The 12,282-nt window shown below is 46.5% G+C and overlaps 1 protein-coding gene and 1 pseudogene across 1 annotated transcript; both read left to right on the top strand.

Moving 5' to 3' along the window:
- The first annotated feature begins 6,851 nt into the window (after positions 1 to 6,851).
- On the top strand, positions 6,852 to 8,082 carry LOC136530435 (uncharacterized; annotated as a pseudogene).
- A 710-nt stretch (positions 8,083 to 8,792) lies between these two features.
- Positions 8,793 to 11,542, top strand: LOC136530436 (bidirectional sugar transporter SWEET11-like). Its single transcript, XM_066523178.1, has 4 exons — positions 8,793 to 9,023; positions 9,949 to 9,985; positions 10,109 to 10,601; positions 10,707 to 11,542. The coding sequence occupies exons 1-4, from the start codon at positions 8,966 to 8,968 to the stop codon at positions 11,043 to 11,045; spliced, it is 927 nt and encodes a 308-aa protein (XP_066379275.1). The 5' UTR covers positions 8,793 to 8,965; the 3' UTR covers positions 11,046 to 11,542.
- The last annotated feature ends 740 nt before the right edge of the window (positions 11,543 to 12,282 follow it).

Here is a 12,282-nt window from a genome sequence, read left to right as displayed (position 1 = left end):
TGTTGTCTGCATATATATCTTGAGATTCCACTAATATTATTAAAATTATTATATGTTGGTACCTAATTAACTTGTACTACTTGCTCAACACTTCTAGACTGAATAATTAGGCATAGTTGTGATTCTTTTGGTCAATAGTATAATATTTTGACCCTTTTGAGCTTAGCTTGTGCTTATATTGTCGTTAGAAAGACTGCTTAGATTACAATTATCTTTTATGTCAAACCTTAATTATGTTATGAAAGGTTTCAGCCATGTGCTTGGATAAACTGACGGCAACTGAGGTGATATTTCGTGTTTTGTCTTTGTAACTTCTATGTAAATTCTTATACAGATAGCTGTAGTGTGCTTTCAATGGCATCACAATATATATTTTGACTGATCCATAGACAGTTTGGCTTTGCTATTAGATTTACCCTATAATGAAGCGGCAATGGTTGAACTACTAAGCACTAACTGAAAGCATATAAATTTTTTTGTTTGTTTGTGTAGCATTTCTACTTATAATATGGTTAGCATAGGAAATATCTATTCTAGTTCTCGGCAGAGGAAACATCTGCTTCTTCTTCAATTTAATACTTTCAATACAGCCCATCTTTGTCACCTTACTGTGTGAAGTAAATCAAGTAAGAACTATTTGTTAGTTGAATTTATGCAATGTATGCCTTATTAAAGTATTATCATGGTAGATAATTGATCTTAAATTAAAACACATTTGCTTTTACTTAGTAGACAGATGTGTGACCTTAAATTTAAACTTAGTAGATAACATGTATCAGAATGGTTCAGGTAATAAGCCTGTCATTTCTAGTCATTTGGTTCCATGGTGATCTCTTATGTAGAGGCATCTACTTAGATTCAAATCCTGTGATATCTGAAATTATTTGTAGAGGTTGTGTGAAATCCTGTAACCTAATGTTCCTTTGCTGAATTATATTGTTGCAGTGTTTATGTTCACATCTTCAGGCTTTGAGCTGATATGTGGTGTCTTTAGTTAATCTAGCTACACATCTAGTAGGAGACTGAGAGAGCCTTGCTGCACTTAGGTTTGTTAATTTTTTCATGAATCTACGTCTAGTCAAGGAATGGATGAAGTTCAGTACTATATATGAACTACTGCCAACTGCACGCAAAGACTAGGTGATTTGCTGATGTTAGGAAACAATTTTAGGAAACAATTTTGCTGATGAAGTTCAGTACTATATATGAATCTACGTTTTACTGGATCGTCATCGATAGTTAATCTGTGCCTATGTTTTCTATAGGTTTTGGGAACCTCCCCGTGCAGGGGAGGTTCTGCCGAAATTTTCAATTGACACTAATGTATTATCTTTTTATGTAGGAGGAGGACCCGTCGGAGGGACCTAGGCGACCCAATCATCTTCGTCGATGTTGCGGGTCTACCTGCACCATGTCGCGTCGCCACTGCACCGACTTGCCTCCGCCCCGCTAGCCTGACCTCACCAGCACCATAGGTATAACCCCTCTATCCGTATCATGGTCTTAGGTCGCGTAACCTAGTTAGGGGTCTCCTATCCGAAACAGATACTGTTGGAGGTACGTGGATCTTTGCATATCTATGACCGTATCTGTTTCGGATTGTCCATGTTTTTTGGACAGCCCGCGGATGCGTAGATGGGTTAGTTTCCATGTTCTGCTCAGATCCGAGACAGAGTTTCGGCACCACCTCCATGTTGTTCTTCGGATACACACCCTCCCTGCCAGGACATATATCGGGAGAGCAGCGGGGAGGTGCTGCTAAAATTCTATCTCAGATCGGAGTAGAGCATGGAAACTAACCTTATCTACGCATCCGCGAGTGGGATTAGGACCTATCCTCACCTATTAGACAGTAGGCATGCCGTGCAGATGCGATTGATGGTTATATTACTCCGTTATGTGTATATGCTAGAGGATGGATAACCGTGAGTGGATGTACACGGGACGCCCAAGTCAGGCTCAAATCACCCGTGAATGGATGGATAAGACCAAGAAATTCTTGGACCATGCATTTAAGGCAGCTAAGGAAGCGAGAGACACGTTTTGTCCCTACAGCGAATGTGAAAACAAGAAAAGAAGAACAAGGGAAGTCATGATGAAGCATCTTTGCAAGTATGGATTTATGCCAAACTATACCCGGTGGGTGCACCATGGTGAAGCCTACCGTCCTAGAGAGGAGGTCGTGAGACGAGGCTTGGAGGCATTTGATGGTGATGGCGGGGTAGCAGGATGGTTAGGTGACTATGAGGATGCGACGTTCGCTGAAAGACCTACGGAGGATGAGCAAGAGGATGAGGAGGAGGAGCTAGAGCCAAGCGCTAAGGTGTTCTTGGCCATGTTGGATTCAGCACAGAAGTTCCTACATGAGAAGACAACGATTTCTCAACTAGATGCCATTGGGTGCCTACTAGGGTTGAAGTCCCAGCACAACATGACTCGAGCCTGCTTCGATGCTATGATGGCAATTATTGGGGATCTGCTTCCGGAGGGTCATCATCTGCCAAGCAGCTTGTACGAGTCAACGAGACTCCTTCGGGCACTGAAGATGTCATATGAGCAGATACATTATTGTCCGAAGGGGTGCGTCCTATTTAGGAACGAACACAAGGATGCAAAGTACTGTCCAAAGTGTAAATCCTCTAGGTATGTGGAGGTAGACAAAGGTGATGGCAAGAAGGAGCAGAATGAGGGCATCCCCATGAAAGTCCTACGACACCTTCCGATCATACCGAGGCTCCAACGGCTATTCATGTCCGAGGAGTCTGCGAAATAGATGATATGGCACAAGAATGACATTCGATACAATCCTGACAAGATGGTACATCTAGCAGATGGTGAAGCATGGAAAAGCTTTAATGGCAACCATCGTGGCAAAGATGAAGAGGCCTATAATGTACGTGTTGCGCTGGCAACGGATGGGTTCAATCCTTATGGAATGATGTCAGCCCCATACACTTGTTGGCCCGTGTTCGCTATCCCCCTCAATCTCCCCCCAGGGCCCTACTTCAACGGCAAAACATATTCTTGACGTTGATAATTCCTGGACACCCGGGAAACATAATGGGTGTGTACATGGAGCCTATTTATGATGAATTGATCAAGGCTTGGAATGAAGGCGTATGGACTTATGACCGAGCTACAAAGAAGAACTTCAGAATGTATGTTTGGTACTAGTACTCCATGCATGACTTCCTAGCGTATGGGATATTCACCGGCTGGTGTGTCCATGGGAAGTTTCCATGCCCGGTATGCAAGGCAACTCTACAGTTTATTTGGTTGAAGAAGGGTGGCAAGTTCTTGTCGTTCGACAAGCATCGACAGTTCCTCTCTCTTGACTATGCATTCAGAGAAGACACCAAGAACTTCACAAAAGGTGTCATGGTGACCGACCCTGCACCTCAGAAGATGACTAGTGCCTAGGTTCATGCTTAGATAGATGCTCTCGTGGTCCTGACGTAGAAAGATAATCCAAAGAAGGGTAAAAGAAAGAAAGGCAATTCAAAGAAAGATAATCCAAACAAAGATCGCTTTGTGGGCTATGGTGTGGAACATATGTGGACTCATAAGTTGGGATTGGAGAGGCTTCCCTATTTTGATGACCTTCACCTTCCACATAACATAGATGTAATGCACACTGAGAAGAATGTCGCCGAAGCACTTTGGGCAACACTCATGGACATTCCTGACAAGACAAAGGACAACCCTAAGGCCAGAGTAGACATGGCAACACTATGCGATAGACCAAAGCTACAAATGATGCCTCCAAGAGACGGCAAACCATGGAAAAGGCCTAAGGCTGATTACGCCTTGGAAAAGAAGCATAGGACGGAAGTGATAGAATGGATGCAGACATTAAGTTTCCCTGATGGGTTTGTAGCGAATCTGAGGAGGGGAGTGAACCCAGATACTGGCCGAGTCTTAGGGATGAAGAGTCATGACTTCCACATATGGATTGAGTGGCTTCTTCCGTCGATGGTTCGCGGCTACGTCCCTGAGCATGTCTGGAAGGTGCTGGCAGAGTTGAGCTTTTTCTTCCGCCAGCTTTGTGCCAAGGAGATATCTCTGAGAGTAGTTGAGGAGTTGGAAAAAATGGCACCCAAGTTGCTCTGTAAGTTGGAGAAGATCTTTCCACCTGGCTTTTTCTTATCGATGCAGCATTTGATTTTACACCTCCCGAATGAGGTACGAATGGGGGGGCCATGCAGAACCGTTGGTGCTATCCAATCGAGAGATGTCTAAAGACTGTTCACCAGAAATGTGGAAACAAAGGCAGGATTGAGGCTTCCATAGCAGAGGCATTCATTCGTGAGGAGGTGTCAAACTTCACAACATCATACTATAGTGAGAACCTCCCTAGTGTGCATAATCCACCCCCTCGTTACAACGAGGACGAAAATGAGTCGACCCTTAGCCTATTCAAAGGGCAACATGGGAGATCAAGTGGAGCGTCCAAAAAGTTCTTGACCAATGAAGAGCGGCGCAAGATCATGCTCTACGTGTTGACGAACCTTGAGGAAGTCGACAAGTATTAGGGGTAAGTTCTCAACGAACTTGTTACATACTCCGTAAATTTTCTGTATCCAACAACCTTGTTGCTTGTCGTTGTAGAGATTTTTTTATCAATACTAGCATCATCCAAGGCCACCTTATGACCATGAACGAGAGACCCTTCCTCAACATGGTTCGCCTGATTTCATTACATGGTTCCAAAGAAAGGTACCTTCTGACCAACTTAGCTTGTTCTAAGTTTGACGTTCCTAGTTGCCTAATTTCATTTCTCTCCTGCTTGATCTTGCAGTGCCAAAGTCATTTGTCTATAAGTGCTGAATTACGACAAGTGGCCAAGGGCTTTGACTATAAGGTCTCGTCATTTAACGCTTATGACGTGAATGGATATCGCTTTCACACAACAGGCTATGAGAAGAGTCGGCCCAATGCAAGGACCACAAATACCGGAGTATTTACGCCTGGAGTAGTTACGCCCGACGCTGATTAGGAGGACTATTATGGCACAGTTGAAGAAATATACGAGCTCAAATACCATGGTGAAAAAGCACCTAAGCCTGTCGTATTCAAATGCCAATGGTTTAAACCGTAGTACAGAGTAAGTCCCCTAAACTTGGGATAGTCGAAACTAGACAGGATTCCTTCTATGAAGGAGATGATGTCTATATTATGGTTCAACAAGCTAGGCAAGTTTATTATTGTCCATATGCTTGCAAAACCGACCCACGTCTTTAGGGTTGGTATATTGTGCACAAGGTATCACCACATGGTAAATTACCTCGCCCAAACGATGATGATTACAACTTGAACCCACCCACACATGACGGGGAGTTCTATCAACAAGACGAGGGGCTACCAGGGATGCTTGAGATAGACTTAACTGGAGAGATTGAAATGGAAGTAGACAAGGAATGGGTTGTTGACGAGGAAGCTGCAGATGAGGTGCATGATCCAAGAGACTTGAAAATGCTTGACGGACTACAACTAGGCAATGAAAGCGATGAGGATGAGGCTTTTGATGATTTCGTGGCTCTTGATAGTGATGATGATACCTATCGTCCAGATAATCCCGATCATGAAGAATATTAGAAATACATGTAATACTATGTTATTTTGTAATTACATTTTCTTTATTTTGCATCCCTTGCTAAGTACTTCTCGTTTATCTAGACTAATACTGGTTTATTCTTTTTAATTGCAGGTGATGGGCCCACTAGGAGGAGCTATCACTCGACTTACTCGAGACCGAGGGGCACGTCAGCGGCTGAGGAGACGGAGACATCGCAGAGGCAGAGCGGGCCGAGGGGCAGGCCTAGGCAGGAGCCATTGACTGACCACGAGCGTGGCTCCTTGCGCTCTTCTAGGGACGACGACGTCCGTCTGCCCACGGTGGGCGAGGACACCGTTCCGTAGATGTACGACGACGCCGTTCCGCACGCGTTCGAGGAGGGGGTTCCAGACATGTCCGTGGAGGGGGTTCGACTTCCTCTACAGCCTCAAAACCCTATAAGCGAGGTCCCAGCCAGCTCTCGAAGCGACCGATTCCTGTTGACCGCCGCCCACTGATTGCACCCGAGGGGGATAGGTAAGTAACTTCATATGTTCTTCATTTGATATGTTGAAAAATCATAATAAGAGCTAATAATAACTATTGTTAACCACTTGTGCAGGAACTGGATGCTTGTGGAGGAGGGGGTCAAGGCTCGCAATGTCAATGGGATCCTAGGACTTCTGTGTAGGGAACACTTCCCTGGCCTGGTGTGGACGTCGGAGGATGAGGACCCAGAGATACCCTCGTTCGACCAGTATGCCCTCTTCCCTGCTGATGGGCACACAAACTTGGTGGATCAGGTGATTACGGAGTTGTGGGTAAGCCTTTCTCGCTCTACGGCCCTCAATTCATTGCATTCATTTGACATTCTTGAAATAAAATAATGGATACCTCGTGTCTTTATGCAGGACTTCTTCAGATGCCAGCCAGGACGGGAGGAAAGGGCGTATCAAGTGGCTTACGCTTCCTGTAAAAGGCGTGTCTCGGACTTGTATCACAAGTCCCGCCTCCAGGCGCACATTGACTACAATGCCACCTACCGTAATAGAAGAATCAACAGAACTTAGGCAAGAAGAGAGACAGAGATTCTGACAAGGGAGCAGTACCTACAGGTAAATAGAAAACATCTCCTATTGATCTCTTTTCAGATTAACTATGCCTAATTTGATCTTCTAATGGCTTGTAGATGATTCTGAGCTGGTGCGCCACCTTTCCCGATTGCTGGGCTGCTATAGTGGACAAATGGTTGGACACGGACTGGTAGAAGGCGCACCAAGAGAAAAGCGAGCACCGTATGATGATGCTAGGTGTACCTCACCATCAGGGCAGCGCCAGCCTCAGCAAATACAAAAAGGCATATGTAAGTCTCCACCATTTGTCTAATCTAGCCGCGCTCAATTCTGCATGATTCCTAACCACATGTTGTTGTCTTTCTCGCAGGAGGCGGCGCACGGTGGCCAGCCAATTGGCCAACTCATGGCGTATGCTCTGGCCCACATGGGCCCAGCAAAGTCCAACATCGAGTACAACCCGGATGTGGGCCTAGAGGCATACACCAACTCCAGCGTCCACACCCGCCTCAGTTCGTACACGGAGGCGTCAAGGTTAGTCCATGGGCCGGACTACGATCCGAGGACCGAGGAGCGCCTTGATCCTGAGCGAGTGATGAGGATTGGGCAAGGCAAGAAGCATGGGCGGTTCTACATTGGCGACAGCATCCTCGACATAGGCTCTACTCCTCCTCTCAATTGCCTACGAGCAGCGAGCACGAGCTCTAGTGTGCCCATAAGCCAACGGCCGACAGCGGTGGCGGCACTCCAGGTAAGTATTCCAATTTCATTCGCCGTTCTTTGACTTTTACGTTCCTTAGCTCTCAATTATTGAAACATTGGGGTCAAATGTTGTAGGCCGAGGTGCAGCAACTTCGGGCCTAGCTGGCTGAGCAGAAGGCTAAGCGGGCCGAGCGGGAGGCCGAGCGTCAGAGAATACAAGCTTTGGAGGCCCAGCAAGAAGGTTTGCTCAAGTTCGTGCAACAAATTGGGCAGCAACAAGGTTGGGAGATCCCAGCACAGCTGCTTGCACCACCACCACTACCACATCGTCGAGAGTCTACTCCAGTGAGTATGAGTATGGATGTTTTACTTTCTTTGCTCATGCTTAGTGTCAAACCTAGTGATGGCCTTCGTGTCGGATTTGTTGATGTGTCGGCCTTCGTGCTAGATTTGTTGATGTGTCGGCCTTCGTACCGGAAATATGATTGTCGGCCTTCGTGCCGACGTTTTTCTTGCAGGTTTTGGAAACCTCCCCGTGCAGGGGAGGTGCTGCCGAAATTTTCAACTTTTCTTTAAACTCCTTACATTTTTATCTTGTGACTCACGTGCAATCTCTTCTCTTTTTTGTAGCATCAATCGGGGGCGGCGTCGAACCATGTCGGAGGGTCGTCGGCATCGCACGTCGGGCCATCCCCACCTGGACACTCGTCGGGATCGCACCCTGAGGCGTCCCAACCCTCACAGTCGCCGTGAGCTGCCTGCGGAGTCGTTTTTATGTATTGAACTTGTGAACTTGGAATAGTGTGTACTTTTGAAACGTGTGGTTTGTAATATATTGTGGATTTCGGACAAATTTGGTCGCTTATGATATATAAATGTGGTTTGTGATATATTGTTGTTGATTTGTGGTTTGTGATATATATATGCTTTGTTGTTTACATGGAAAAGGAAAAAAAAAGAATTTTTAGAGGTGGCTTCCCCAAGTGCCTGAGCTGCGGCACTCGGCAAAGAGAATTTTTAAAAAAAAAAACAAATTTCTTTGCCGAGTGCCTGAGCTGCGGCACTCGGCAAAGATTATTTAAAAAAATTCAAAAATCTTTCCCGAGTGTTGCACTCGGGGAAGAAAAAAAAAGAAAACGGTGTCGGCCGTCGGTCAACGGCGTCAAATCTTTCCCGAGTGCTAGCACGGCACTCGAAAAAACCTTCCCCGAGTGCACGATTTTCGGCACTCGAGAAAGACGCCTTTGCCGAATGAGGATTAGCCGGAGGGTCTTCTCCGAGTGTTGTACTCGGGGAAGGCTTCCCTGAGTGCAACTGGCACTCGGGGAAGCCACTTGCTGCTGTAGTGTGGACAGCACCAATCAACAAGGCTGCCAGCCTCCCAAAACGGTAAAAGGCGCAGCGCGGCCGGCTATATAAGTCCATGCCCATCCTCGGGGTCCAAACCACACACATGAGCAATAGCTAATCGAGCATCACCTTAGCAGTAGCTAGCAGCTCCTCTCCATCGTGGAAGGAAGCCGCACTAGGAAATATATAGACTCTGATCTCTCTTCTCTAGCAACGCTAGCTAGCTAACTCGGCATCGCCGTCTAGCTAGCTAACTCTCTCCAGTTCCTGTTCCCCGTCGTCAGCAATGGCAGGAGGCCTCTTCTCCATGGCTCACCCGGCCATCACCCTCTCCGGCATCGCAGGTAAACAACGTCTCTATCGATCGACGACGCCGCGATATGGAGGAGACATGCATATGCTTTATGTGTCCTTTTTATTTCTTATCTACATGCATCACCTTTTTGTGGTTTTCAATTCATTCTGGTGTCGTACGTTCTGCTAGATTTTGTGCACCTGTATTCCGACATGACGACTGCCTTCTCCATCCTTCTCAAATCCTTCCTTTTCGTCGTTTGTGCCATTGCACTGTAGAGCACACAGGCCTTTCATTGTCCCTGTTGTAGGCATGCATGCAGCTCACACAGGACAACCAACAGCCTTGTCCATCACCGATCAAATAATACTTGGATATATGTAGCTTTAGCATCAGTTTCACCTTTTGTTGTTGTTATAATACACTTATACTACTACATCTTCTTTAACTTCCTGATGCTCCCCGGCTCATTGATCTACTTTTTCTTCAATTCATTAGCTGTGATCACGGCTCAGGTCATACTACCCTTGCAGTGCATCAGTAGTAGTAGGCTTGTGTTAATTTGTTGCTAGAACACGCATGCATCGCCTAGATGTATTCCACTGAAGAATGGTATAGGCGGAGTGCATCAGATGCATACATCCATACATGCTGTTTCTTGAGGGTTTGTAATACTAGATCCATATATTTTTGGGTATTAGATCACGAAATGTAATTGCAAAACAGCTCACAACGTAACGACGCACTATCTAAGAATCCGTACTATATGTGCTCTATATCTATCCTTGTTTGGAATGGTTATGATCGGTTGGGCAGCGAGGAAGGCGTGTGCCTGCAGCCTTTGCCATATTAGCCTTTCCTTACCCTAATAATCATCACGCTTCCCTATTGGTGGATGAAGAATATACTCCTACTACTTTTACTGAAAATGACATACTGACGCGTATCCTTCTCTTCTTCCTTAATTTGTGCAGGAAACATCATCTCCTTCCTGGTGTTCCTCGCACCAGTGTAAGTAGAACCTTTCCCTTGCTGGGTCGTCGTCGTTTCAGACTTGATTTCATTTCATGATGAGCGAGATAGATCTTTGAGTGAATCGATCCAAGACTGACGAACGAACGAAACTGCATGCAGCGCGACGTTCCTGCAGGTGTACCGGAAGAAGTCGACGGGCGGGTTCAGCTCGGTGCCATACGTGGTGGCGCTCTTCAGCTCGGTGCTGTGGATCTTCTACGCGCTGGTGAAGACCAACTCGCGGCCGCTGCTGACCATCAACGCCTTCGGCTGCGGCGTGGAGGCCGCCTACATCGTCTTCTACCTGGCGTACGCGCCCCGGAATGAGAAGCTGCGGACGCTGGCCTACTTCTTCCTGCTGGATGTGGCGGCGTTCGCGCTCGTCGTCGTGGTCACGCTCTTCGTCGTCCGCGAGCCGCACCGCGTCAAGTTCCTCGGCAGCGTCTGCCTCGCCTTCTCCATGGCCGTCTTCGTCGCGCCGCTCAGCATCATCGTCAAGGTTGTCAAGACCAAGAGCGTGGAGTTCCTGCCCATCAGCCTCTCCTTCTGCCTCACCCTCAGCGCCGTCGCTTGGTTCTGCTATGGCCTCTTCACCAAGGACCCATTCGTCATGGTAAGGATAGGACTAGCTAGCAATTGGAGCTTCCTTACTACTGAACTGAAACACCAGATGATGATGGATGTGAATTAACTGAATAATGTTTTTCAATCCATTCAGTACCCCAACGTCGGCGGCTTCTTCTTCAGCTGCGTCCAGATGGGGCTCTACTTCTGGTACCGCAAGCCCCGGCCGGCCAAGAACAACGCCGTGCTGCCGACGACCACCGACGGCGCGGGCGCGGTGCAGGTGCAGGGGCAGGTGATCGAGCTGGCACCCAACACGGTGGCCATCCTGTCGGTGAGCCCCATCCCCATCGTGGGCGTGCACAAGATCGAGGTGGTGGAGCAGCAGCACAAGGACGCCGCCGTGGCTGCCGAGACCCGCAGGATGGCCGCAGCCAACCCGGACGGCGCCATGCCAGAGGTCATCGAGATCGTCCCCGCCGTCGCCGTGTGACCCAACGCCGATCGCCGCCAGTCACCACCACGCACCGTACCCTGCTAGCTCGGATCGACTCGGACGACGGCGACGACATGGGCTAGTGGCAAAGTGACTGGCAGCAGCGGCGAGCAGACTACTCTCGCGCATGCAGGCATCATCATCTAGTTGGTCGATCTGTCGTTTAGTTGGTTATTAATTGTTGGATTATTAATTCGTGTCTCGTGTGTGTGTGTTTGTGTGTGTGTGTGTGATTAATTAGTTACTACCCTTGGCTCAGTTTCAGTGTGAGTGAGTGAATCAAGCGCAGTAGTAGTTTGTTGCATTGTTGGATCGATCGGACAATGCTAATAATAATTATGGTGGTGAGCTAGTTAGCATAGTTGATGCTGTGTGTGTGCGCGCGCGCGCTCTAGCAGTACGTTGCAGTGTTTACTCTTACATATATATACATGGTCTTGGTCCATCTGGGAAGATGATAAGACTGTAACATGCAGGGCATCTATTTATACTTTAACATATTCTTTGTGCGGTTAATTTTTGCTTGTTTTGGATACCCGCAAGAGCGCAATTATTCTAGCTTTTTTTTTGCTTAGTCAACCCAACGCAGGTTTGACCAAATATGTAAAACAAAAAAACTAGTAATAATAAACATCGTTAGATTTCTCGAATAAATAAGCATCGTTAAATTAAATTAGTCATGAAACAATTTCTCGTAGAAAACATAGCTTTTTAATTTAGAGATACAAAAACTTTGATGCTATTCTCTAAAAACTTGGTGAAACTTAAAAAAAATGGCTTAATTAGTTCAAACTGATATTGCACTCTTTCAGCTAGAGACCCACACACCAGGTACATCATTCTTTACTCTTTAGTTACTGCTGTATTCTGTCAGTTACAGGTGAGGGTTGACAGATGCATGCATTTTTTTAGAGGAAAACACGAGGGTGCAAGTCCCTACTGTGCTTTTATTATAATTGTTAAAAAACATACAACAGAGTTTCATAATACATAAAAGGTTGAAAATTAGAAGAATTACACATATGCTTCTAGCCATAATCTAATATTGGGTTCATATGAACTCTTTGCTCTAAGGATAACCTGAGCAAAATCAACTCTGAAGTGATGTGTCGAGCTTGGGCAATTGTTGGCTGAATATTTCTGAAGATTGCATGCATGAGTGGCTAGCTAGCTAGCTGATGTAGCTAGCACATGAGCAGGAGATAATAGGAGGTACACGGTCGAAATTTTCGAT

The sequence above is a fragment of the Miscanthus floridulus genome, unplaced genomic scaffold (assembly GCF_019320115.1).
Source record: "Miscanthus floridulus cultivar M001 unplaced genomic scaffold, ASM1932011v1 fs_130_1_2, whole genome shotgun sequence".
Taxonomy (NCBI): domain Eukaryota; kingdom Viridiplantae; phylum Streptophyta; class Magnoliopsida; order Poales; family Poaceae; genus Miscanthus; species Miscanthus floridulus.
The sequence above is the reverse complement of the archived record's forward strand: the minus strand, read 5'-3'. Positions and strand labels throughout refer to the sequence as shown.

What these genes read in the sequence shown, in the direction of transcription:
- LOC136530436 (XM_066523178.1), top strand. Translation starts at nt 8,966, where the DNA reads ATGGCAGGAGGCCTCTTCTCCATGGCTCACCCGGCCATCACCCTCTCC. An exon ending in CTGGTGTTCCTCGCACCAGT is followed by an intron (nt 9,986 to 10,108) that starts GTAAGTAGAACC and finishes AACTGCATGCAG; the next exon opens with CGCGACGTTCCTGCAGGTGT. An exon ending in CCAAGGACCCATTCGTCATG is followed by an intron (nt 10,602 to 10,706) that starts GTAAGGATAGGA and finishes CAATCCATTCAG; the next exon opens with TACCCCAACGTCGGCGGCTT.